Below are 26,066 nucleotides of genomic sequence, written 5' to 3'. Positions count from 1 at the left end.
TTTAGGGAGGGACGTTAATTGATGTTTAAAACCTGGAGAAAATTAGGCAAACGTTGATTTGCGGAACCTTCATAGAGTCACAGAAGACCGCCGCCGCGGTACAGCTCCATCCTCCTACCTACATCTAAGCTGACTACAACCGAGTCTGACTATTTCAATGGGTTTAAAAAATTAAAATTCCGAGGTTTACTTTTTAGGATCTTTTTTGTTTTTGCTCCCCTCCATAATCCGTTATATAACATTGCAGAGCACATGTCATTACATAGTATATAGTTATGTAAAAATATGACACTTGAGCTTGGGGGTGCAAATAATAAGCCCATTAAGCTAGTTGGTGGGGGCACAAACGAAAAAGATACCTTTTTAAGGAGTGTAAATTGTTTTGCTCTTTTTCAGGCTATGCCACAAATGTAGCTGTACCCTAAGAGCTCAATGCTGTTTGAGATTTTTTACTGCTTGGTCGGCTTCATTGCTGGAATTTTATTTTGTGGGTATTTCCTTGAAAATGAGAGTGAATGTGGGACTTCGGGAGATGTTAAAGGATGTTCGCCACGTGTTACCTAGTAAGTTAATAAATAATCAATGCGTTTCTAACTGTGGCTTTTATATACCGAATATCGGTGGTAAGTTAGAACTGTCGTGGTTACCTTGTTTTCTCTGTGCCCATGGCGTAAAATAACGGAATTGGAAAACCATGCTGTCAATGATTTTTTGCAAATAGCAGTAAAGATATTATCCGGTTTGCCACAAAAGACCGTGCAATAACTTATAAACCCACTTGTAAGACTTTTGATCGCTGCAACAGAGCGTTCTGTATGAAATGGAAAGGAAATTGGGATCTATTCTGTTCCTCCTCCCCCCCCCCCAGCTTAATGAGCATAAGTTATTTATCACCCCCAGACGCACGGGCTATTTTCTTACATAGTAACGTGCTATATAACAACGTAGAATGTGTATGGGGGTCATAAAAAACACTGGGGGGCCGAAACAGAATAGATCCGGAAATTGTGTCGAAAAAGTTTTGTTAAAAATGGCGAGTTCTTTAATTATAAAGCCAGATTTGTTTCGAAAACATTCAAAGTCGGAAATAACTTCCCGTGATTTCAGCATTCCACCAAACTGAACAATCGTCCTTTGACAGATTATATATAGACAAAAGTCAAGGCCGGCTTGATGAACAAGATACTCGTTTATGATTGAACAGGGTAACACGTATGAGTACCCCGGTCCCTCTTCGCTGAACTTGCTCTTTGAAGAATAGCTTGCAATCTCAGAGCTTTGAAAGATTTCAAACATTTGTCCAGCGATGATTTATCTATACCATTTTTTTCCACGTAGTTTGAGCGCCATGTCAACATGTTAGGAGCTGAATGCAAACAAGTTGCTAAAAAGTACACAAATCTTTCTCCATAATCAGGATTATCCTTCAAATTTAAAAGTATTCGGGAAAGCGCAATCTCTCGTCACAAAAGCGCAATCTCTCGTTTCGAACAGTTGACCTTGCTTTATTCATGTGTTCTTAAAGAAGAAAAAAGACAAATTGAAACAGAATTTTAGCTTTTCTTTATCTCGTTCTTAATTCTAAATTCTTATAACTTTTATCTGATACTTTTAACAACTTTAATAGATCTTAATTATCAACATGATGAACCAAGAGGAGTTCAATTCGCATAATAAAAATGAACTGTACCGAATTTATGTAGATTTATTCAAAAAAGTTGAAGAAAAAGACTCAATTATCAAAGAGTTTGTTATTTCAGCAAGTCAATTTTTGCTAAAAAAGCATTCAAATGACGATCCAAAGGAGTCAAGTAAAATCTCGAACCAATATAACCCCCCCATCATTCAAGAGGTTCGTGTAAGACGCTTTGAGCCAAAAGAGGTTCCCACAAAAACACAAAATCTTGTTATTGGAAGCAGTCTGGTGAAAAATTTGGTCTGGGATAGTGCTATACCAGAAGATATCTGCATACATGATTATCGAGGCTCAACAACCTGTGAAAAAATTGAAGTTGTTAAACAATTGCCCAAAACAGTGATCAAAACAGTTCTCATTCAAGACGGGACGAACTCAATTCTGATAGAAAAACAAAAAAACATTGACGAGTTGTTTGAGAAATATACAGATTTGGTTGATTTAACAAGAAACACGCTATCTCCTGAGAATATTGTACTAATGCAAGTGCCACCAATTCGTAATCTGCCAAAAAACGAACATATTAATGAGCGCATTAAACTTTTTAATGATAAATTAAATGCATTAGCAGGTGATGAAAATTATAAAGTTGCAAATGTGTACGACCTCATGAAAGCCATGCCAAGCTATGATAGTTTGTATTATGATGATTTGCATTTCCATTACAAACAAGGTGTCCCTTTTTAAAAAAATTGTGTGCTTTCTCAATTGCTTCCCACATCCAATAATTTAATAGCTCTGAATAATAACCAACGTAATCCAAACCAATACCCAAAATACCGCAATCATTGGAGACAGAGTTACAATTATATGAGAGGTCAATACTAGTCGAGATAATTGTTTTGCTGAATTTTCTTAGTTTCATTTGTCTTCTTTTATTTTTATTGTTTCAAAATGAAGCTTCAGTTCCACTTTATACTGCTTCTTATTTTGTGTGTAATCACATCAAAAAGGAACTGGGTCTTCACTACTACACCAATAAATCCTCAGAGTGAGAGGATGTCATCGTGCATGTCTAATAATAACGCGTATCCAAAAAGAAGATCATTTTTACCTGCCTGTTAAGGAATTTACTTTTCTCCTTGGTTGTCATTAGATTTCTTTTGTTCTTGTCAGGTGACGTAGAATTAAACCCAAGGCCACCTCTCAATTACACGCAGTTTACCACCTTAATGAAAAAATACGACGATCAAGTAAAGTTTCTACATCAAAATTGTCAAAGCGTGCTTGGACAAAGGTTGCTCCTTAAGAATTTTCTATCTGACCTAGGCGACAATTGTATTTCGGGCTTCTCAGAAACGTGGTTGAAATCAGTTAACGATATTCCGTTTTGGTCGATACACTCAGAATACTTAGTGTCCTTCAGATGCGACCGACGTACTGATCTTCAAGAGAAAAATAAAGGCGGTGGTATTCTTTTGTTCGTTCCGAAAAAATTTCATCCAAAAGCACGAAATGATCTAGAGACAATGTCAAAAGACCATTTTGAAAGTGTTTGGGTAGAGTGCAAAATAAATAAAAAGCCCGCGTTGATAAATTTGGCTTACTGTCCAAAAAAACTAATAAATTTGTTTTTGGAAGAGCTAGCCCTGGGTTTAGATAGAGCAGTGACTGAAAATAAAAAAATTTTTCTACTAGGTGACTACAACCTTAATTACTTTAATTGCAATGAAAGAAATCTCCTAGAAACTCTGATCTTGCCGTACGGCTTACTGAACTCAAATAAAACTTTAGCAACAAGAGAAACATCAAGAACGAAGTCGCTTATAGACTATGTTATATGCGAAAATTTTTTTAGTTCCCAGACACTAGACTCGATTCTAAAAAGTGATCACTTAGCCACGCTTACTTTAATTGGTGAAACCGTTAAAAATAAAAAAGAAGCTATCAAAAAAATTGTGTTCGATAAAACAAACTACTCTAAAAATGCTTTTTCCCTAGATGTTGGAAAGATAAATTGGAGATCATTTTATTTATCAGAAAACCCTGAAATCATGTATAAAAACTTTTGCTCGTCATTGGAAACGGTAATTAAAAAGCATGCTCCACAAAAGACCGTCTTCATACGCCATGACAAGCCTAAATTAACGCTACATCAAAAATGGATATCAAAAAACAAGTTTGCAAAGACATCAAATAATAACAACAAAAATGTTTTGAAGCAAGAAAATGAAAAACATCTGCTTGATATGTTTCAAAACTTAAAAAGTGCAAGAGAAAGATGGAATTTTATCAACGAAATCAGAAACTGTGAAAAAACACAGACAAATACCAAGACTCAAAAACAGTTTTGGAACGGTTTTGACCAATGGAAATGATATTGCCAATCTTCTCAACTATAAGTTTTCAGCATTAGGTGAATATTTTGGTAAAAAAGAACAGTATCAATTTTGTAATAATCCAGCACGCCACAGTAACAAATTTATATTCAGGTATACGACAACCAAGGAGATATTTGATATACTCAACAATTTAAATGTTAAAAAACCGTTGGGTCCATCACTCATTCCAGCTTGGGCTTTAAAAGATGCAAGAGAACACATAGCTGAACCTCTCTGTTTTTTGTTTAACCAATTCTTAACTGAACAACGCTTTCCTGACCACCTTAAGCGTGCCCACGTGTTGCCTCTTTTCAAGAAAGATGATCCTGAAGATCCGATAAATTATCGACCAATTTCGCTTACTGGAGCTCTAGCTAAAATTTTCGAAATCCTTCTTCGAGATCAAATATTAGCTTATTTAGAGAAGAATAGGTTGCTTGCAACAACACAGTTTGGATACAGAAAAAAAGTGTCAACTACAGATGCTCTTTTATATTGCACTGAAAAAATCAGATATGATCTCAATAAAAAAAACATCGTCACAGGAGCTTTTTTAGACCTATCTAAAGCTTTTGATTCGATATCACATCCTACTCTTCTGTACAAAACTAAACTTTTAGGTTTTAGTGCACAAGCAAACACAATTCTAAAATCTTATCTAGAAAACCGTGTGCAAAAAGTCAAATTCTCGAAGTATGAATCAAATTGGATAGCACTTAACCGTGGAGTACCACAAGGTACTGTGCTAGGCCCACTGCTTTTCAACATATATGTAAATGATATGAAAGATGATACCGATGTGAATTCTAATATAATCCAGTACGCTGATGATACTTTTATCTTTTGCAGTGGAAAAACAATTTCTGAATCAAAGTTACATCTTGAAAAAAGTATTGCTAAACTCATTCTCTTTTTCAAGAAAATTGAGTTAAATGTAAATGAAAGCAAAACCGAATTCATTATTTTTGGAGCCCCTAAAAGAAACAAAATCGAAGAAATAGTTGTTAACGGATGTACAGTTCTCGAGAAAAAAGTTGTGAAATACTTGGGAGTTCATATTGACTGTAATCTTTCTTTTGACGAAGAAATAAAAAATGTACTAAGAAAAATGGCTGTTGGCATAAAGGTCATTTACTCCATCAAAAATATATTTCCTGAAAAAACTAGATCTGCTTTACTGAACGCTCTTGTTTTAAGTCATCTGCATTACCCAATTGTTCTGTTCTCAGGTCTTAAAAAATCAATTCGAGTTACTCTAAATAAACAATTGAACTGGGGAATAAAGGCATGTTTCAATAGAAGCAAATTTGACAGGACCACTGATCTCAAGATTAAACACAAAATCTTACCAGTAGAATACCTCATAAAATATCGGGTTATTATATATTTTATAAAGCTTCTAAAAGCAGATCTACCAGCTTTCGCTGAACTCAAGTTAGCCACCCTAAGTGCTAAAATGAATGATCGTACAAACAAGCTGTCATTTGGAGCAAACCAAAAAACAAATATAATGCAAAACTGTTTTTCAAAAAAAGTAATCGACTGGTATAACGATTTGCCTCTCACCTTGAGGCGGAATATCCCTAAAAAGCGGGCTCTAAAAACTACAATAAAAAATCATTTCTGGAATGAGTTTCTAAAAGACCCAACGGTTTCTGAATTGAAATCTAATCTCAAATCTTTCAAGTTCAATCTTAATTTGATTTAGTTTTAGGGCGTCTTTTATTCTTCTATGAAATGTTAATTGGAGGATTAGCATTTTTTAAAATATTCTCTTTTCTCGAAAATGTTAATTGTAGAATTAGCATTTTTAAAAATTTTTTTTTTCAATTATAATTCATCTCTCTTAATTTGTCGATATTTTAGCACATTGTAAATTTAATACAATTTTAAACTTTCACAATATGTGACGTTTGTTTCATTTATACTTCTTAACACTACATTGCCTTTAAACTATGTTCTGTATTTTATAGTTCATACTCAAAGGAATTAACAATGTTTTGTTCTTTTTTTTTTTAAGTATTCTTTTGTCTACTGTGGGAATCGTTAATGCCATTCCCTTCCCCAAAGGTTGTCAAAATAAGAATTTCAATCCTGCAGATGTCTCCCCAATTGGTTTTTTATGCCCACACTCCTCCTCTAATACGGCATCACCGTAGGATCTACATGTAAATACATATATTATTGTCACCCTCTAATTCATACCCTATTATCTCCCTAGGATCTATCATTGCCATGCAAATACTATACCCTTTTATCCCATATTAAGTTAGGATAGCGCCCCAATTATACCATTTTTAATTAGTATAAACCCTATTATCCCATGTACTATAACGCAACTATTGTCGCATGTTATCACCATGCAAATTTATACCCTATTATCTTCCATGGGGTTTATACCCTAATTTCCCCATGGAATAATACCCCCTTTATAGTGCGCTTTACAGTTAATACTTCCGTCTCATAATGGTGGGTACTTAGACGGCGAAGTTGTTATACTTTTCTCAGTCACGTTTTCATCAATCTCGGCTTTCTGTATCCTAGATTAGGCTGAGGCATATTACTTTTAAAGGGCTTTGGTAAAGACTAATTCCCGTTTTTATCAATTTTGTTAACATTTACTTCAGACTTAAAAAATAGGAAAATTTGACTGAGAAGACTATTTAACTAGTTCTGTTCTGAAGTTTTTGTAAATAGCAGATCCTTTTTAATTTTATGATGTTTTACCCATTGTATTCCGTTTCACATACCGCATAAAAGGGGGGCTGCAGTTGGATTAAATCTCCATATTACGCGCGCTAATTTCTCTTCTATTTCTCGTTTGTTCCATGACGCTAATTGCTCTTTTTGTTCTTTAACCAAGCCGACAAATTTGTTGCAATTGCGTGCCATTGTTGCAAGTCATAATGTTAGGCTTGTCGCGCTGTGAATCTATTAATTATGGCCAAGCACGATTCAGTCTCGAGAGGGTGAGCAACTTCTAGATGTTTTCTAGATGGCTTTCTGTATCCTGGATTAGGCTGAGGAATTATACTTTTAGAGGGCTTTTGTAAAGACTAATTCCCGTTTTTTTTTCAGTTTTGTTAACATTTACTTCAGACTTAAAAAATAGGAAAATTTGACTGAGAAGGCTATTTAACTAGTTCTGTTCTGAAGTTTTTGTAAATAGCAGTTCCTTTTTAATTTTATGATATGTTTTACCCATTGTATTCCATTTCAACGAGCTTCATGGTAAACAACGTGAAACGAATCTTTATCCGTGGATGACAAGTACAAGTTTTTTAAAATTTTAAGTTAAACCCAACGGTCGCGAGGCTAATTTTTTCTCACTGGGAAGTTCATTTTCGAACCAAAAACAGAGCGCTCTACTCGTATTTCTTTAACTGCTCTCGAACGAGGTTTGGAGACGTTATTGTAAACGTGTTTCTTCTTCAAATTTTTTGTTTTACGATTATTATTTTTGTTCGAATACATTCTTTGCTTTCATTCAAGTGACTTTTTACGCTCGACTTCTTATCATTTTTGTGCGATCTCAGTTGCTCTGATTCCGAAATGAAGTTTATCGCTAAAGTAAAAGCGATCGAGTATTAAAGCCTGTAAAGCTTAAGGGCTAAGGAGCCAGAAAGCAGTCCTTGAGGTCGCGGGTTCAAACCCCCATGAGGTCAGGAGTTTTTCAGCCATATGCATTATTATGTTTACACAATTATTTGCTGTTGTAAGGCTAAAGGACTACCATTTAAGTATAAGTTGGCATGCTATTTTTAGCATCAGTTATGCTGAAATACAAATATTGCATGAAGTTTTCAACTATCAAGCCAAATAACTTGTAAACTTTTATGATCTCAAAAATGTAATATCACTTTTCTTATTAACAATTGGTTATCTTAGAAAACTAAACTGAAACATTAAATAAAATTCATGGTTTTAAAAGTGTGCAAGTTAATGGCTCATCTGTTTTAATACTTAGCAGAAATATGCCCGGCCCTGATTTACAAGAACTGGCGCTAACTTAACAGGAGGCCGTTTGTGGTTGTTTCTATCAAATTTAATTGAGATATTCTTTCATCCAGCATTGCCAAATCATGTTACGTTGAGCTTGAGATGTTGGGAAGCTTTTGAATAAACCAGAGTAACCATTGGCTGACGGTAAGAATGGGATGGATATGTTGAATGGACTCAACAAAAAATGATTTGGCGTACGGGCCTCAATGTCATTTGCATTTTCACTTAATGAAGTTAATGTGTGTTCGAGTAGACAAATTGTTGTGTCCAAATTTTGTCGGTCTTCGATCTGCCCTCAAGAATGGCAAACGTTGCTCGTTTACAGCTCTTCACTAAAGGCTCTTACATACCGCATAAAAGGGGGCTGCAGTTGGGTTAAATCGCCATATTATGCGCGCTAATTTCTCTTCTATTTCTCGTTTGTTCCATGACGCTAATTGCTCTTTTTGTTCTTTAACCAAGCCGACAAAATTGTTGCAAAGCCGTGCCTTTGTTGCAAGTCATGATGTTAGGCTTGTCGCGCTGTGAATCTATTAATTATGGCCAAGCACGGTTCAGTCTCGAGAGGGTGAGCAACTTCTAGATGTTTTCTAGATGGCTTTCTGTATCCTAGATTAGGCTGAGGCATATTACTTTTAGAGGGCTTTTTTAAAGGCTAATTCCCGTTTTTATCAATTTTGTTAAACTTTACTTCAGACTTAAAAAATAGGAAAATTTGACTGAGAAGACTATTTAACTAGTTCTGTTCTGAAGTTTTTGTAAATAGCAGTTCCTTTTCAATTTTTTGATATGTTTTACCCATTGTATTCCATTTCAACGAGCTAATGCAGTTTTCCATGGTAAACAACGTGAAACGAATCCCTATCCCTGGATGACAAGTACAACTTTTTTAAAATTTTAAGTTAAACCCAACGTTCGCGAGGCTAATTTTTTCGAACCAAAACAGAGCGCTCTACTCGTATTTCTTTAAGTGCTCTCAAACGAGGTTTGAAGACGTTATTGTAAACGTGTGTATTGTTCAAAATTTTTGTTTTACGGTTATTATTTTTGTTCGAATACATTCTTTGCTTTCATTCAAGTGACTTTCTACGCTCGACTTCTTAATTTTTGTGTGATCTCAGTTGCTCTGATTCCGAAATGAAGTTTATCGCTAAAGTAAAAGCGATGGAGTATTAAAGCCTGTAAAGCTTAAGGGCTAAGGTGCCAGAAAGCAGTCCTTGAGGTCGCGGGTTCAAACCCCCATGAGGTCAGAAGTTTTTCAGCCATATGCATTATTATGTTTACACAATTATTTGCTGTTATAAGGCTAAAGGACTACCATATAAGTATAAGTTGGCTTGCTATTTTTAGCATCAGTTGCGCTGAAATACATATCTTGCATGAAGTTTTCAACTATCAAGCCAAATTACTTGTAAACTTTTATGATCTCAAAAATGCAATATCACTTTTCTTATTAACAATTGGTTATCTTAGAAAACTAAACTAAAACATTAATTAAAATTCATGGTTTTAAAAATTGCAAGTTAATGGCTCATCTGTTTTAATACTTAGCGGCAACATGCCCGGCCCTGATTTACAAAAACTGGCGCTAACTTAACAGGAGGCAGTTTGTGGTTGTTTCTATCAAATTTAATTGAGATATTCTTTCATCCAGCATTGCCAAATCATGTTACGTTGCGCAAATCAGGGTAACCATTGGCTGACGGTAAGAATGGGATGGATATGTTGAATGGACTCGACAAAAAATGATGGGGCGTACGGGCCCCAATGTCATTTGCATTTTCACTCAATGAAGTTAATGTGTGTTCGACTAGACAAATTGTTGTGTCAAAATTTTGTCTGTCTTCGATCTGCCCTCAAGAATGGCAAACGTTGCTCGTTTACAGCTCTTCACTAAATGCTCCCACATACCGCATAAAAGGGGGGCTGCAGTTGGATTAAATCTCCATATTATGCGCTCTAATTTCTCTTCTATTTCTCGTTTGTTCCATGACGCTAATTGCTCTTTTTGTTCTTTAACCAAGCCGACAAAATTGTTGCAAAGCCGTGCCATTGTTGCAAGTAATAATATTAGGCTTGTCGCGCTGTGAATCTATTAATTATGGCCAAGCACGATTCAGTCTCGAGAGGGTGAGCAACTTCTAGATGTATTGCTCTAATAGATAAACAGGTAAACCCTCGGTAAATCAGCCATCTCCGGTTGAAAAATTTGAGTGTTGCATTTTTGGCATAGAATACACTTTAACTTAATACTTCGAAGCAGCTTTTTCTGTTCCTTAAAGATTACTGGGTTTGTGTTAACGTTGCTTGCGGTTTAAAATCTCTTTGCCTGCTTTCGAGAATTTCTAGCCTTTGATGTCATGTTCGCCATTGTAGAATCAGTTACTCAAAATCCCTTTTGCTTATTCGATTATACACGCTCTCGTTCTTGTCTATGCATTTCTTGCAACACTTCATTACTTTCTTCTAATCCATGTTTAAACACTTGAAAAACCTGGGATATCTCAAAAAAAATTGTTAACTCACCAAGTTTAAGCTGTACAGCTTTTGATTTATCGTCGTCGCCAGTTTATTAGAGTCTGCTGTTCTGCTCATCGCCTTCCTTCGTGATTTCTTCAGCCTGTTTCACTTAATCTTTGCATTGGATTTTTGCGTCAGGACCGATGAGGTTTTTATCATTTTGTGTTTTTCAACCAATATGGAATTGGAAAACCGAGTTACCAATGGTTAGGCGAAAAGCTACACTAAACAATGATGTAAAATTCAATTAGCTGCGATGAATAAAGTTAAACGGGTGGGCGCAAAATAAGAACTATATATTTAAAATAAAAATTTCGCAAGTTAATACCTAATGGTTCCAAGTTTCAGTCTAGCATGCGGGAGGGCGCAGCTTGGAACCCCTCCGTAGGCGGAAATTTTGCACCGAAAAAAATTACATAGTGTAAATCCCCCTTAATTAAATTGCTCCGCCTGCCGTTCGAGAAATCCGCCTGTCGTCTCCAACGTTTTTTGGGTTGTCTAAATTTTTGAACGGCAACTTAGAAAGGAGTGAGATAGAAATAAAAATACTATCTTTCATCCTACAATTCGTTCATATACAACACTCCCGAGTTTGATGCTTTCTCAGTTAATGAAAACGGGATTTGTCGCTTTACATTGCAAAGAAATTAAAGGTTCGGAACGTTAATTTATCGTATTTGCAATCTTATCGTCTTTGCAATCCCCTAGGTATGGTAGAGCTTGAACGTTATGTAGCAGAATTGAAAGATGGAAAATCGTCAGGCCTGGATGGACTCTCTGCCAAAATTGTGAAGTCTAGTCTTCCAGTTCTCCGAGAACCCCTTCTGTATATGTTTAATCGCTCCTTGAGTGAAGGCGTTTTTCGAGAATAACTCAAGAGAGCTTTCCCATTTTCGCAAAGTTTTCCCATTGCATAAAAAAGGCTCAAAAATGAATATTGACAACTACCGCTCAATTTCTATACTCCATGTACTAAGTAAATTGCATGAGAAAGTCGTTTATGCAAGACTTGAATGTTTCATCTTGAAATTTAACATTTTCTACCCCAAGCAGTTCGGCTTTCGATCAAAATACTCAGCTATCCACGCCTTAGCCCATATCACCGAAACGTTCAGTAAAAACCCAGGTATTGAATATGTTTCTCCTGGACTTGCGTAAAGCCTTTGATACTGTGAATCACGTCTTTTTATCGAAATTGGAGATTTATGGCGTTCGTGGTGTTGCATTAGATTGGTTCAAATCCTATTTGTCAAATAGATTAGTGTGTAGAACTTTCTTCAATCCGATCTCCCTTTTTACCAGTGACCTGTGGTGTTCCCCAAGAATCAATTTTGGGTCCGCTTTTATTCCTTATCTATGTATATGATCTACCCAATGTTTCTTCCTTTTTAGACACCTACTTGTTTACAGATGATACAAATTGTCTCTATACCTGTGATGATGGTGAAAAATCAAAGCTGATCAATGAACTGAACAATGAACTGAACAAATTGTTTGAGTGGATCAAGAAAAATGAACTTTCTCTGAACATTTTGAAAACAAGTTCTTCAAATTCATGAAAATGATTTCACTTTAGAATTAGACGGTGAATTGTTGTTTAAACAGCCGCTCGTTACCTCTCTCGGAATTAAGATAGATGAGAGGTTCAATTTTACAAGCCATATTCAGGACTTTCATTGTGTCGCGTTTGCGACACCTTGTGAGTCGTGACGTTGTAATACGGTATTACAATGTTTACATCAAACCTGTCATACAATATGGTGTATTGATATACGGTTGCACTTCGCGAAACCGTTTACTTCCAATTAACTTGCAACAAAAGAAACTACTCAGGCTAATTTTCTTCAAAAGATCAAGGTATCATTCCAGTTCACTTTTCGAAGATTCAGGAATACAAAACATCTATGATATTTATACGTTTGAATTGTTAAAATTCTCCCTTTCTTCGATCAAGCAATTGCAACCGACTTGCTAACTAAACAATATCTTCAAAAGGCAGCTGAAAACTTCCATGGCTACCCGAGCTACAACGTGTGGCTTGTATGAAGTTCCCACAGCAAAATGTCTGAGTGTTAGGCATTCTCTAAGATATCGCGGAGCCAAGTTTCTCAATACGCTAGTCAAAAATGATGTCTTCATAGAATACCTTGATGTTTCAACAGCCGCCAGCAAAAATCAGTCCTTTAAAACTTTAGCTAAACTTCAGACTTCACTAAGGTTAAGTGATATCTGTTTCAATACAGAAGTAGGTTAAGAAAAGTAGATAAAGAAGTCAAACGCGATCAATGCTCTGCACTTTTAACTCGGGTCCTCATAATAAAAGGTGATTCACCTTTAGGAGGGCCCCCTCTGATACATCTCTAATTCTTCTAAACTGTTCACGTAATTTTAATATTATGAATCAGAGAAATTAATTCTTTCTTTCCTTCTTTCTTACTTGAGACGTTTGTGAAATTTGTAATTGGGACTTGAGAATTTTTAATTGGTGCAGACCTTTGGTTATCAATCTTAAAAAGATAGACTTATCTAGATTTTTATCACTATAGTAATGTTTAATGGAGCTGACGTCAGGGTTGGAACCAGTCTTATTGTAATAATAAAATTGAATTTCAATTGTGTAGTTTTTTGTTTCAGTTCTTCAGAACGAGTCAATACGGACTGGTTTGAGTTTCTCTCCAAATTTTTCTACGCCAAGACTAAAGATAACGCAACTATAACAGGTTATGCTCTGAGTCAGCTGAAGAAGGAAATAAGCATCGTGCTACATAAAATAAATGGAATCAAGTCTTTCGAGATATCACACTTCTCGCTCGGGGATCTACCGCCACTCCTGGATTCTATGCAAGTGATTAGAGTAGAAGAGAAACACGAGGAGATTGAGGAACTGGTGTTGCAGACAAATGTATCTTACACAAAAGGCGTTTCATTTTCGCTTGCAGTAGCACACGTAATTGGAAATGCAGACTTGACTGTTTCTGTCGAACAGCTCTCAGGGCCGGCAGTATTTGGTAAGAATGACATTATCCATTTTTATAGTGTCTTTTTATAGCTGTAAGCTGTGCGGAGCTATATTGCGGTGTTCTTGGTTTTTTACAATCCAAGAACTGGATTGTATTAGTACCCTGTCTTTTTAGAATCCAAAAATTGGATTATATTGGTGTTCGGTCTTATTTTTTGGAAGATGTCTTCACACCTTTTTCAATGACTTTGAGCTTTAAAACGTGAGAAACAGGTAAAGCTCAGCGGTCATTAGAGGCCTTTTGATGGTTTTAGTAGTCCTTCAAGTGATGATTGTGGTGTAGCTGTTGGAAAGGCCTTAATTTAAGGTTAGATGGTCTTCTCAGGAGTTTTTGAGCCCAAAATGTTGCAGTTTTTCATTTTGTCATTTTTGAGTTTTTTTGTTTAATCCTTCCTTAATTGATGTTTGTCAATGTTGATAAAGGTTCTTTGCAAGAAATATTTACTGTTTAATAGCCGCCCTCATCTTCTCAGCCGGCTATTATTGCGCTCGTATTTTTTTTTTTACTTCGTCAAACTTTTTTTCGCTTTACCATTTTGCCGCTTTTTCGACATTTTGCGTGAAATCTTTTTGACTTCTCTAGGCTAGTTACTCTCTTCTCTCATTCTGCTAAAAGTGAATTTGAACAGCAGTTGCTAAGCAAAGCAATTCAAAATGAACAGAGTCAGTATAAAAAATTGAAGTCAGAAATAGAAACGGGATAAACCCATAAAGCCCAATTTTAGATGCCCGCTATTTGAACGTCGTTCCTATAAGTCTTAGTTACCACCTCTAATGCTTATTGGTGTTGATAGTAGCCCCTGTAGCCTCTCTCTAAGAAACAGAAGTATGTTCAACTACGAAATGCCATCAAAATAAATCGGACTTAAAAAATATTTTTGTACAAAAATCTTTTTTTTCAATATATTCTATTCGTTCAATCCCAATCATGCTTATTGGAATCAACGGCGGCTATTTTCCGGCAATCTGCCGGGTATGTTTATGAGAATTTTGTGAGCTTTATGTTTAATTGCTCTCGAAGAGAAGTAATTATTGTAAACGTGTCTTTTATGCAAAAATTTTCGCTTGACTGATTTATTTTTTTTTCAAGTGAGCCTTACGCGCTTGATTTTTGCGTGATCTAAAGTTCTCTCTCATTCACAATTTCAAGACACTGAACGCAGTTGGCAGCAATGTAATGCTAAAAGTCAGATGAAAAGTGCGCCGAAATTGGTGCCATTTTTCGCTTAAATCATCAATAGTGTTATATTAACCTCTGATGAGGTTATTTGAAGCCCCCTAGTGAATTTCAGTCTCATTCAGGCTACACCAAACCCCCAGAACTGAAGCAGGCTGCAATTGATTAGAGAGATACGTCCAGTAGTCGTTTAAGAGATACTCTTCCGACGTTAGGCGCTTATGTTTTGGTACTGCAAACAAAGACACAAAATTTTTGCAATTTATTGAGTTTTTCTAGCCCCCAGGGGTCAGGAAACCTTCTCTAATGTTTGATAGTAGGTTACTGCGTTGATTTTTAGTGGAATTGAATTGGTTTTCAAGATTTTAATATCACGAATTTTTGAACTTTTAATAAAGCCTGCAATTTTTTTTGCAGTTTGTAATTTTTTGAGTTTTCCAGTCCCAGAGGGCAATGAACGCCTTTCAAGGCTTGTGCGTGGATATTGTTATTTGGTGCATTTCAATGGATCAATTTTAGCCTACAGGAACAAATCTAGAGTTTTAGCAATGATTATTTTGTTTAATTTGTCTATTCTAGTTTTTCAATTTCTGAGACCGCGGGTCTTTTTGGCTGGCATTGGCCAAGTAGTTCTAAGGTTTGCATTCAATTCTTTGGATTGTATTTCAGGACGTGTACTGCTTTTCAAGACTTTGACTTTTTTGGATAAATAAAGTGTTACTTTTTTTTAAATCTTTTCTTCCGACATGTCGGTTTATGTTTAATAGCCTCCGTCAGCCTCCCAAACGGCTATTATTACTTTCTTGGACCTCTTGGTTTTTTGTTTTGTTTGTTATCGAAGTATAATTTTGTTGTCTTCAGTTGACTCAATTCTTTGGATTGTAATTCATTCTTTTTTTTTCGAGAAACTTTTGGAATCTAAATCAAGTTAAAGCATCGGTGTATTTCCTATAAAAACGCAAATTCACCCCTTGGCATTAGCAGACAACAAAGCAATCCCAACTATTTTCTGACAATCTGCAAGCTAGCTTTTAAAAAATTAAGTGCTGCCTGAGGATAAGAATTCTGAATGATAGTTATTCGACATTGGGCATTAAATTTGATTCATTTTCAGGCTTTACCTCAACCCCATGTCATCATTGGTACTTTTCATTCACCGAGGAACCCCAAATGGATATCAGGGTGAAGGTCAGGGGTCAGTTGTTACCCTTTAAGCGTAAAATTGAGGCACTGATCTGTGACGGAATCAAAAATGGCATTCGGAAGATGTATGTGCTACCCTCTATGAAGCCCAGATTTAAGCCTTTCTTCTCAACCGATGCTGCTATGGATATGAAAAGTGAGCAGAATCTTGGTTTCTAATGTATTTTTTTTTGGTAAATAGATCGTAATTGATAACGATGATCAGTAATTGATAAATAATCTGATCAGTAATTGATTACTAAATGATCAGTAATTGATAAATAATCTGATCATTAATTGATAACTAAATGATGAGTAATTGAGAACTAATCTGATCATTAATTGATAACTAAATGATCAGTAATTGATAAATAATCTGATCGCGCTCTGTCATTGAAATGAGTTGGTTATCTGCTATTATTGATTTAGTGAGCCACAGGAGTGATACCTTTTTTGCTTGACTTATTTGATCTGAATTAGCACATTCAAACTTTTATGGCCTAATTTTGTCTCTGAAAGCCGTCTGGTTTATAAAAAATAATTTTTTTGCTTGTAAAATAAGGGAATCGACGAAGTTTTGTATCGAGAGGGTTTTTATGCGGAAGAAACTATCATTTATAGAACGCTTTATTTTTTAATTTCTCTCAAACGAAGTTTGTAGCAATTATATTAGTCCGGTTGGTCTTTTTTGATGCAATTTTTCGTACTACCGAATTTCAGTTGGAACGTTTTTTTTTGTCTGATCATTTAACGTTTTGTTCTCAGAAGGGATAAACCCAATCTTTCTCTCCCTACTCCCCCTCGTCCACCCCCATCGCCTCGTTCAACCTGTAACCCCCTCAATTAAGCTTAAGCTCGCCTTTCTTAGCTGCAGCTAGATACTGACAAAGCCAACCGCTCGCCAGTGGTTTGAGTGCAATTCGCCAGCCATTAGTTGGCTTTGTCCATTTTTAATAACTTTGTCTTTTGCAGAACTGATTGACGAGCCATTCATTGAGCGACTGAAAGTGGATCTATCGGAAAGTAGTAACAGAAGTAGCGACGATCATGAGAGGAATGATATGGAGGAGGAATTTGTCAATATCCGCAGAGTACTTCCCTACACTAGTGGGACCCTGGAAGTTGAGCTGGAACGATTCTGTAACCTCAGTCTCTCATTTGCATCAGGAATAACATCTGTTTCCCTTTCTCAAAATCATAGCATAACATCAGCTCAAGTCTTGTTAAGGAGAGGGCTATCTCTTAATTGAGTTCTACAAAAACTACCAAAATAACTCCGCACAAAATAAGGGACTTTTGGGACCCGTGCATTATTGTATAGAACACTAAAAATTAACTTTTTAATTGCTCTTGAACGAAATTCATATCAATTATTGTAAACGCTTTGGTCTTTTTTTGCAGCTTTTTCGCTTGACCATTTTGCGCTTTTCTAGAATATTCTTTGACTTCTCAAGTGACTTTTTCACACTTTCGTTCTTCATTTTTGAGTGATTTCTTTTGCTCTCACTCCAATATAAGGCTTATTAATTGCTCTCAAACGAAGTTTGTAACAATTATATTAGTCCTGTCGGTCTTTTTTATGCGATTTTTCGCTTGATCGATTTTTCGTCTGACGCTTTTGACTTTTCGTCCTCAAAAACGGGATAAACAGGTAGCGCCCAGCGGGAATTAAGTGCTCTTAGAGCCTTTCAGCTCTGTTTCAGCTCAAACTGCTTTGGAGACTTATACTTATACTTATGGTGTGAAGGGCGGTTCTTAGAGGTTGAGACACCCCCCCCCCCCGTGGCTAGCTACTGACAAAGCCAACCGCTCGCCGGTCGTTTGAGAGCAATTCGCCCGACTTTAGTCGGTTATGTTTGCTAATATAAATTGGTTGCAGCGCAGGAAAAATAAGTGTCTGATGGCTGGCTCAGTGGGCAGTGCATTTGGTTAGGGATCGTGAGGTCAATGGTTCGAATCCCGGAATTGTCAAAAAAATTTCTGCCCGCCTGTCGTTCGAGAGCAATTCTTCCGACAGTCGGTTTATGTTAGGGAACTTGTAGAGCTGAAACTGTAATAAGGGAAAAGGAATAATAATTAGCAGGAATGGAGCATGTGTTTGTGACATGTAGCATTGATAGCAACCCAATCACGGAGAATGTCGTGCTCAGCTCCAATTCAAGTAAACCTAGTCGTGAGTTCCTTAACTTCACAGTTGATGTGGATGAGCTAAGGAACTTCTACGAGTTCTCTGAGTCTAAAGTTGCTGTTGACGAAGCAGAAGAATTGGCATCCTCGGATAAGGTTGGGAACCGTTCTTATAATTTTTGTAAAAAGTTGCGCTTTTTTCTGTTTCGTGCTATTGAAACCATTGGTAATGCATTTCTCTTCTCACACTGTAATCAGATGCAAAAAGATTGTATGAAAGTACGATGATAAAATGAGTAGATGCGTGTATATAAATATAAATGAAAAATTCCCGTTCCCAACCTTGTTATGATCATCTTTTATGCTTTTTAGTATCGTGTATTGGTGAAAAAATCGCTGGTATTGGAAGACTTTGAGTCAGCTCTGTTGGAGGGTGACGTCATAATTGCAGTCAATGGAATTCGAGTTAATTCTGAGCAATCAGGTGAAGCCGACAAGCTGTTTACAGAGTTGATTGGTGGAAATGAAGTGGACTATCTAAAACTGTTTGTGATGCGCCGACTCAGCTTATCTTATTTGTTCAGGTATTTCCATAGTTGTTCAAGTTTTAACTATCAACGTGAATCGAAATTACGTTTCATTAAGTTCAGAGATAACATTCCATTGATTTCTTCGCAAAGAGTCTGCATAGTGTTGATATGATTAATAGCCGCCCTCATCTTCTCAGCCGGCAATAATCGCTCCTATATTTACATCTCGAAGAGGAGATTTGATGGAGCGTCTTTTTCAATATTTTTTTGAGTTTATTTAAAACAGGATGGAAGAGGCAATGACTCGCGTGAAAACTAAGTGTTTAGGTCAAACGGCTGAACGAAATGAAGAGTAGAGAGAAAAGTGATGTTTTGTTCATGCCGCTTTTTTGACACAGCGAGAGTTTCACTTTAGTTTTTGGGGGTAAAGTGGGTTTTTTAAGCCATATAAACAAGTAACCATAGGTTAGGGATCCTTTTTTGACAATATCAATCATATATATGGTTAATAGCCGCTAAGCGATAGCTGTGGCTATTATTGGCCTTCTCTTAGTTTTTTGGTTAATTTCGGGCTTTTTTGCATTAATTTTGTTATAAATAGCCGCCTCAGCTTCTCAGCCGGCTATTATAGCGCTCCTAGTTTTTTACAATTCGGGGCGCTGCTTGTATTGGGGCGCTGCTTTTTTTAAAGATCTGATCGCACATTTGCACGTCTTTTGAAGTCAAATTGGAGTAGTGATTTTGGTCACGCCGAAACAGGAAATGGAGCGAAAAAGCGCGTGGTTTCGCGGCGTGAAATTTTTTCCGCTCTAATTTTAAAGTAGAGTAAGAAAACGGTGTTTGAACAAAAATTCGCTTTCTCGCTAGTGGTTTTTTTGTTCACATGCGGCAATTTCACTTTGATTTTTACTGTTTTTTTGTTTTTTTGAATCGGATTTTTTTCTAAATGGTTTTCCAATCCAATCATAGCTCATTCTAGGCCTAGTTTTTTGTTTGAATTAAATTTTCATTTCTCGCTAGTGGTTTTTTTGTTCACATGCGGCATTTTGACATTGATTTTTGTAAAAACTTTTTTGATCTGTTTTTTTGGAAATGTTTTTCCCAATGCACTCGTAGTCCCTTCCAGGTCTAGTTTTTTGTTTAGTCAATAAAAATTCTTTGAATTGTGCGCCAGGACTTGTCCTGTTATGTTTTTTCGTCGAATAAAAATTTTTCGATTTACCTCATATTGCCGCCTTTTCGACATTTTGCGTGAAATCTTTTCACTCTTCTAACCTAGTTTCACTCTTCTCTCGTTTTGCTTAAAATTTTTTTAGACAGCAGTTGCTCAGCAAAGCAATTCAAAATGAACAGAGTCAGTATAAAAAATGAAATCCGAAATAGAAACGGGATAAACCGATAAAGCCCCATTTTAGATGCCCGGTACTCGAACTTTGTTCTTAGTTACCATCTCTAAGGCTTATTGGTTTTGATACTTGCCCCTCCTATGAAAGAGGATTATGTTCAGCCCAAAATGAAATCAAAATAGTTCGCACTTTAAATTCGTTGGTACAAAGATTATTTTTTCTAGTTTTTTCTCTTCTTTCAATCCCAATCTTGGTTATGGGAATTGACGGCGGCTATTCTCTGGCAATCTGCTGGGTATGTTTGGATTTTTAATTTTTGGTAATTTCCCCTTTGATTTTATGCAATGAATGCCTCTTTATGTTTTTGTCCAATTTTTCTGTTGTTTGTTTTTCTTAATAGAAAAAGTCATTCTTTGCACCGCCAGTGATTTTGGTTTCATGTTCTTTTATGAGATTTTTTGTTTTTAAGTTTTTAGTAATAGCAGTGGTGACGATGCTTAATTTTGATTGGATAAAAAACTTCTATGAATTTTTACAGCACGAATTTAACATTTTGAGCTTGCATACTCGAATATAAAAACTTGTAGCAGAAAAAGCGTTTTTACTGGACCGGCGCTCGGAGCAAAAAACCGCTATTGAAAACCTTTATAAATAGCCACCGTCGACCTCTCAAACTGCTATTATTCAAACAAAGAGCTAAATTGTTTCACGCATTGAATTACACAATGTAGTGAATACGGGCAAACTCAGAAGAGCGAAATCAAAAGAAACGGAATAAACCGATGAAGCCCGGTCATTAAGTCATAGGTCATTAGGTTATCTAAGTTTAGTACAGCGATTGCTGGCTGATATTAGTATTGAGCCTGATACCTTTCAATTTAGAAGCTCATATAACTATAGGTTAAGAATCTAACTGAAACTCAACACTGAATTAGAACTTGTTTTGAAACTTTTCTGTCTCTTTTTTGTTTCAATCCCGATGTGCGTCTGGCGCGTTAGCGGCGGCTATTTTTCGGCAATCTGCACCAAAGAACGGAAATTGCACTAATAACTCCGACTTCACATAATATCGTACTTAGCACTATCACCTACAGAGACGCTTTGAGAAGACAAAAAAGGTGACTGCACTAAAAGGAGATTTTTTATATGGCGACAGAAATGATGATGAACGCTTACGCTAACTTCTGCTGAAACAAAATGAAAATTTTTGCAACTCAGTGAAATAGCCATAAACGGAAAAGGTTATCTTCGGATCATTAGAAAATGAAACAGTGGAATTAAGCTCTACCCTATCTCACAAGAAGGCAACCAACTTGACAGCAAACGAATCCGCGTCAGAAAAGATTCAGAACTTTTCATTTCTTCAAAGTTACAGGATTCCAAAAACTAAACAAGCCACAAGCACACATCTTTACGCTTCTAATTTTATATGAGCAGTGAACGCATTGTCTTTGCTAGGAAAGAGAAATTACCAAGAAAACCACTACGATACTTTTACGACACTGTTGGAAAGCTATAAACCCAGAAACCCATTCGACAAAACATTCGATAGGAAAGTAAGACAAAAGCTTGCAGAGGAGAAGCAACAAAGACCGACCGAACAACGTTAACTGTAAATTCTGTGACTTAGCTAATATAGAAAAACGCGGAAACTGCTCTTTTCACGTAGGCACTTCCTGAACAAAGTGATTAAAACCAAAAATGGCAGATGTAAGTCCACCTCACGTATATCTGAAAAGATTGGGGACTACAAAACGAAAACTGGCCTAATTCGGAAGGCCTATTGAGAGCAAGCATTGCAGTATCAAGAATTCCTGAAGCGAATCATCGTCGTGCACGATATCTTCACTTACACTTAACCGGTAACGCACTCAATTATTACCTCCGACTCCATGAAAACACATGAAACGATCTAGACGATTCTCTGGAACAACTACGAAACGGATATTGGCGAGCTCGATTTGTTCGAGCTCGAATGTTTGAGCTCGATTTTCAATTTAGAAAGTTTTATCCGGTGAAAGAGCAACCATACAATATCCTTGCAGATCTCCAAAGCCAAGGCAACCTCGCACCTATCGATGACCATACAGCTGACGTAGACCGCTCTGACGAAAGAACACGACGAATAAGAGAACAATTCATACAAGGAATGCCCTTTAAGTACAAGTATGTGTTGCAGAAGGAAAATGACGACGTAACAGTAAATGAACCCTGCGCGATCGTCAGAAGACAAATTTGAATTGATATTAGAAGCCTCGAACCACAATGTATCACGGCAGACAACGCCCTAATTCCTATCACGCATCCCCGCGGTGGTCTCAGAAAACATAATGTCAGCCGGAATAGTTTCATTGCAAGTAGTACAGCAAGAGCACCGGCACTCGGAGAGCCACGAGGACCCTCGCTACAAGAGGAAACTACAGAGGCAACAAATTTTACAGAAAAAAGTACCACAATACTGAATACCAAAATTTCTAAGGATATGAGAACAACAACACCTGAGGACGTGGCGATTTCCAGAGTTCGTGGATGCTATTCGAGAGGAAAGTCAAAACTTCCGACGAAATGACCAAAGTAATGGACGCAACGAAAGATCTCCCTCACCAATGAGAAAATTTTGTAGAACATATGCTATCAATGAGCACACTGCCCGAGATAGTCCAGAATGTTAACCAGTATACTGCGATGGAATTGTGCCATTCAATCAGCCGCTAAAAACAAAATAACTTGTTTTTCTACAACATATACACGATAGCGTATTAAACTAAAGCAATGACGTACTTACAATACATCTGCAGTTCAATATATTAATAATTATTGTAGTAGCAGATACTTGAGCATATAGCAGCGCCATGTGAAAGAAACATTTTGATAAAATAAGCAAAACCTTCACCAAAACCAGAAAAAAACAAATCCTGACAGTAACGTTTCTACAGCTTTTGTACCCTAGTAATCCATTTTATTTATAGTCCAGCGTACATTCAAATTGGGCTCTTGCAATTTGAGGAGCGGTTTCCTGGTGTTTGAAACACTGTCCGCAATGCTTCTTGATTTGCCCTTCTTCGACAAATATCAAATAATCATTGATGCCCTTAATAGACAAATTCAAACTCCGAGTTTACATTTCAACTGAACCTATTGCACATAAAATACAACAATAAACAGAAACGTTTGAACAGCCGGAAAGAGATCATGCTCCAGACCAAATCAACTTATAGCAATACCAAATCACCAGGAGAACAAAACACCCTGAAATTGAGCACATCAGAGGGAGCTGAGGTACATGAGCAAACTGGACTAAGAGTTTTCTGTAAAATTTAAGAAATTGTGCCTTGGCCTTACAAGCACGCTTGACAAATTTACAAAAAAGCCAAACAACCATCCTACTTGTAAACAATACAACAGAAGTTCCAATACACTTTAGAGAGTGTTCTCCAGTAGCTACATTCTAAATCTTAACAGCATAGCAAGCTTGTAATCTGATACCACTGGAGCCAAAAGTTTTCCAATGAAGCGACTCAAAGAAAACAATAGAACAAATCAAAAAGTCAATAGAGAAATCAGCAAAAGTCAAGATGAATCACATAAGAATAAAATACGAAAACGGATTCTGGTTTCAATACCGGAAACCAATCCCGACTTATCCAAGTTGAGTGCAGTTGAAAAGCGCATATATGACGAAATAGTCAGATTCGAAGATAGAGGCAATTCAACCACTCTCGAAAAACGAAGACAGGAGAATTTTTCTGAACTCGTTTAAATGGAGCGACAGCGTGCTCTTTGTGAAAGATAAGAAAGAACAGAACAACTTTAAGTAGAATTCAATGACAGTGGAATTCATAAACTTTTGCTTAAGAATAAAATGAGTTTTTCTCTCTATAACTAATAATTCGGCTTTTCCTGTCCCTACATCACACATTTTGGCCAAAATTAATTTGAAGCTCATACTTAACATCTAAAATTAATTAATTCATCCAAACGACTGTCTTTCGATAGTTGGCGTAGAATTTTTGGTTTTACTTATCGTGTCTTTGTGGAACATGAATAAGTACTTTCTATCACATTAGTGGGTGTGCATAGTGGGCATAGAAGAGTTCCACTTGTGAATGTAGAACAGAATGGTCAACTAGTTTACGCAAATCGAAGTCTTCTTTTCAACGTCTCACTCTATCTGTATATTTCTAAGCATGTTAAAAGTAACATTACTTGACAATACTGAGCTAAATTAGATTGAAGTTGAAGTTACTTGCTCAAAAGGAATTGTACAAACTGCATGCCCAAACCAAATTTGCGTGAATTTTCGAAATCATTCGCGTGTCGCCATATTCCTTGTAAGACGTTAAGATATTGTTAAACGTGGAATTTTTGTGGAATTTAAGGTGTTAAATTGACCTACACAAAAAGGTTCCTAAACAACCTGATAGGCGTATTGACAAGAACTTGAAGACCAAGAAATAATGACCGTATAAGTGATAGATAATGAAAAGCAAAGATATCCGTTCTTTCATTTACCCAACTGCGTGGATCAACGATCATGAAATCGCCTTGAAGTCTTCAGAGTGACTATAAATAAGAACGCCGGTGCAATTCTTAATTTGCTCCATGTATTAAGAAACTCTTTATTTTAATCGATTCCTCTCGACTCACCCAATGAGGGGAGTTGAACAAATTGCTTGAGTAAACGAAAAAAGAAGAAAGCAATTGATGAAATTAAAGAACAGGGAGACGATAAACTCAATTAGTGGACTGTTGATTTAAATTAGATACATTTCAGCAATTAGCTAAGTAATATTTAATACTCCCTGGGTATTTAAAAAATCTATTTCAAATTAGTTGCCTTAACACTGCTTTATTGTAGTCGGAACGACGATTGGGTCGCAGTGGGTTCATCAGCAACTGCCGAGTTTGATGTCTCAAATGGCGCTGAATTGATGACAACACGGCAAATCCAGCCTGCGGAGTCACTTAGTCCACCAATGTTAAGACACAGAACAAACCGATCCGCAACTCACCCTCTACAACATACAAATGCTCTTTCCCATGATCGCCTGGCTACTGAATCGGCCATCAGTGTATCCTATCAGGTTAATCAATTCAATTTCTCCATCGTCATTCATTTTGAGGTTTAGTTGGTGTTTTATTTCGCTACAATCTTTCATGCCTTTTTAATCCATTTTTTTCAGGAAATCAACTTAAGTTTTTCAGTTTTCTTTGATTTTTTTTTACGTTGAAGGGATTGAGAGTTGATAAATGAACGAAAGGTTTCTTGCTACTACTTTTTATTGCTAGTATTGATCTCCCAAATCTTCTTAATTGCTCTCGAACGAAGTTTGAAGCAGTTATGGTAAACGTTTGTCTTTTTACGGCTCGAAGAGGTGTATTGAGATTCTACAGGTTTTTACGACTCGAAGAGGAGTATTGATATTCTACAGGTTTTTACGACTCGAAGAGTATTATTGATATTCTACAGGTTTTTACGACTCGAAGAGGAGTATTGAGATTCTACAGGTTTTTAGCAGAAAGCAAGTTTGTTCATGACTTGAATTTTGACTTCTTTGTCTTCGAGCATTTACCTCCGTTTTTGATTCTTGACTTCTGTTTTCGAACATTGGACTTTAACAGTAGCTTCGTTTGTAATGTATAGCAATTGGTAACAGTCTGTAATTCAAGGTGAAGAGGACAATTTGAGAAAAATTTGATCCCTTTTAACTACCTACCCCCCCCCCCAACCCCGAAAAAAACTCACCCCACCCCCGACGTACCTACCCCCCCCCCCCCAACGTACCTCCCCCCAACCCCAGCTTACCTACCCCCCCCCCCCCGTCCCCCACCCCCCTTGTACCTACCTACCCCCCTCCCCACGTACCTACCTACCCCCCCCCCCCGCAACGTACCTACCCCCACCCTACTACCTCCACCCCCCAACACCACCTACCAACCCCCCCCCCAACCAGCACCTACGCACACCCCTGAACTGAAAAAATGTTAACGCTTTTTGTGTTTTATTGGTCTACTATTTTTGTTATTTCTAGTGTTTTTTTTCGTTTGTCCAAGTTATGGTAGAAATTATTTTGACGACGATTCGAGTAGTTTCCGCTATTCTACCGGCCAGGTTTTTTTAAGCAGAAAGCAAGTTTGTTCATGAC

The 26,066-nt window shown here is 36.8% G+C and overlaps 1 protein-coding gene across 2 annotated transcripts in view; it reads left to right on the top strand.

The window, feature by feature from the left end:
- Window positions 1–340: 340 nt before the first annotated feature.
- LOC142354478 (uncharacterized) overlaps window positions 341–26,066 on the top strand; it is a 60,854-nt gene continuing 35,128 nt past the window's right edge. The window contains exons 1-7 of one of the 2 annotated variants that reach the window (XM_075406786.1): window positions 341–563; window positions 13,174–13,547; window positions 15,850–16,074; window positions 16,890–17,088; window positions 18,005–18,200; window positions 18,417–18,628; window positions 24,779–25,004. In XM_075406786.1, coding sequence (XP_075262901.1) covers window positions 433–563; window positions 13,174–13,547; window positions 15,850–16,074; window positions 16,890–17,088; window positions 18,005–18,200; window positions 18,417–18,628; window positions 24,779–25,004 — 1,563 coding nt within the window. In that variant the 5' untranslated portion in view covers window positions 341–432. The remainder of the gene's footprint in view (window positions 564–13,173; window positions 13,548–15,849; window positions 16,075–16,889; window positions 17,089–18,004; window positions 18,201–18,416; window positions 18,629–24,778; window positions 25,005–26,066) is intronic. The other variant, XM_075406785.1, reaches the window with a different exon arrangement.

This window comes from Convolutriloba macropyga, chromosome 15, assembly GCF_964194025.1.
Source record: "Convolutriloba macropyga chromosome 15, txConMacr16.3, whole genome shotgun sequence".
NCBI lineage: Eukaryota > Metazoa > Xenacoelomorpha > Acoela > Convolutidae > Convolutriloba > Convolutriloba macropyga.
The sequence above is the reverse complement of the archived record's forward strand: the minus strand, read 5'-3'. Positions and strand labels throughout refer to the sequence as shown.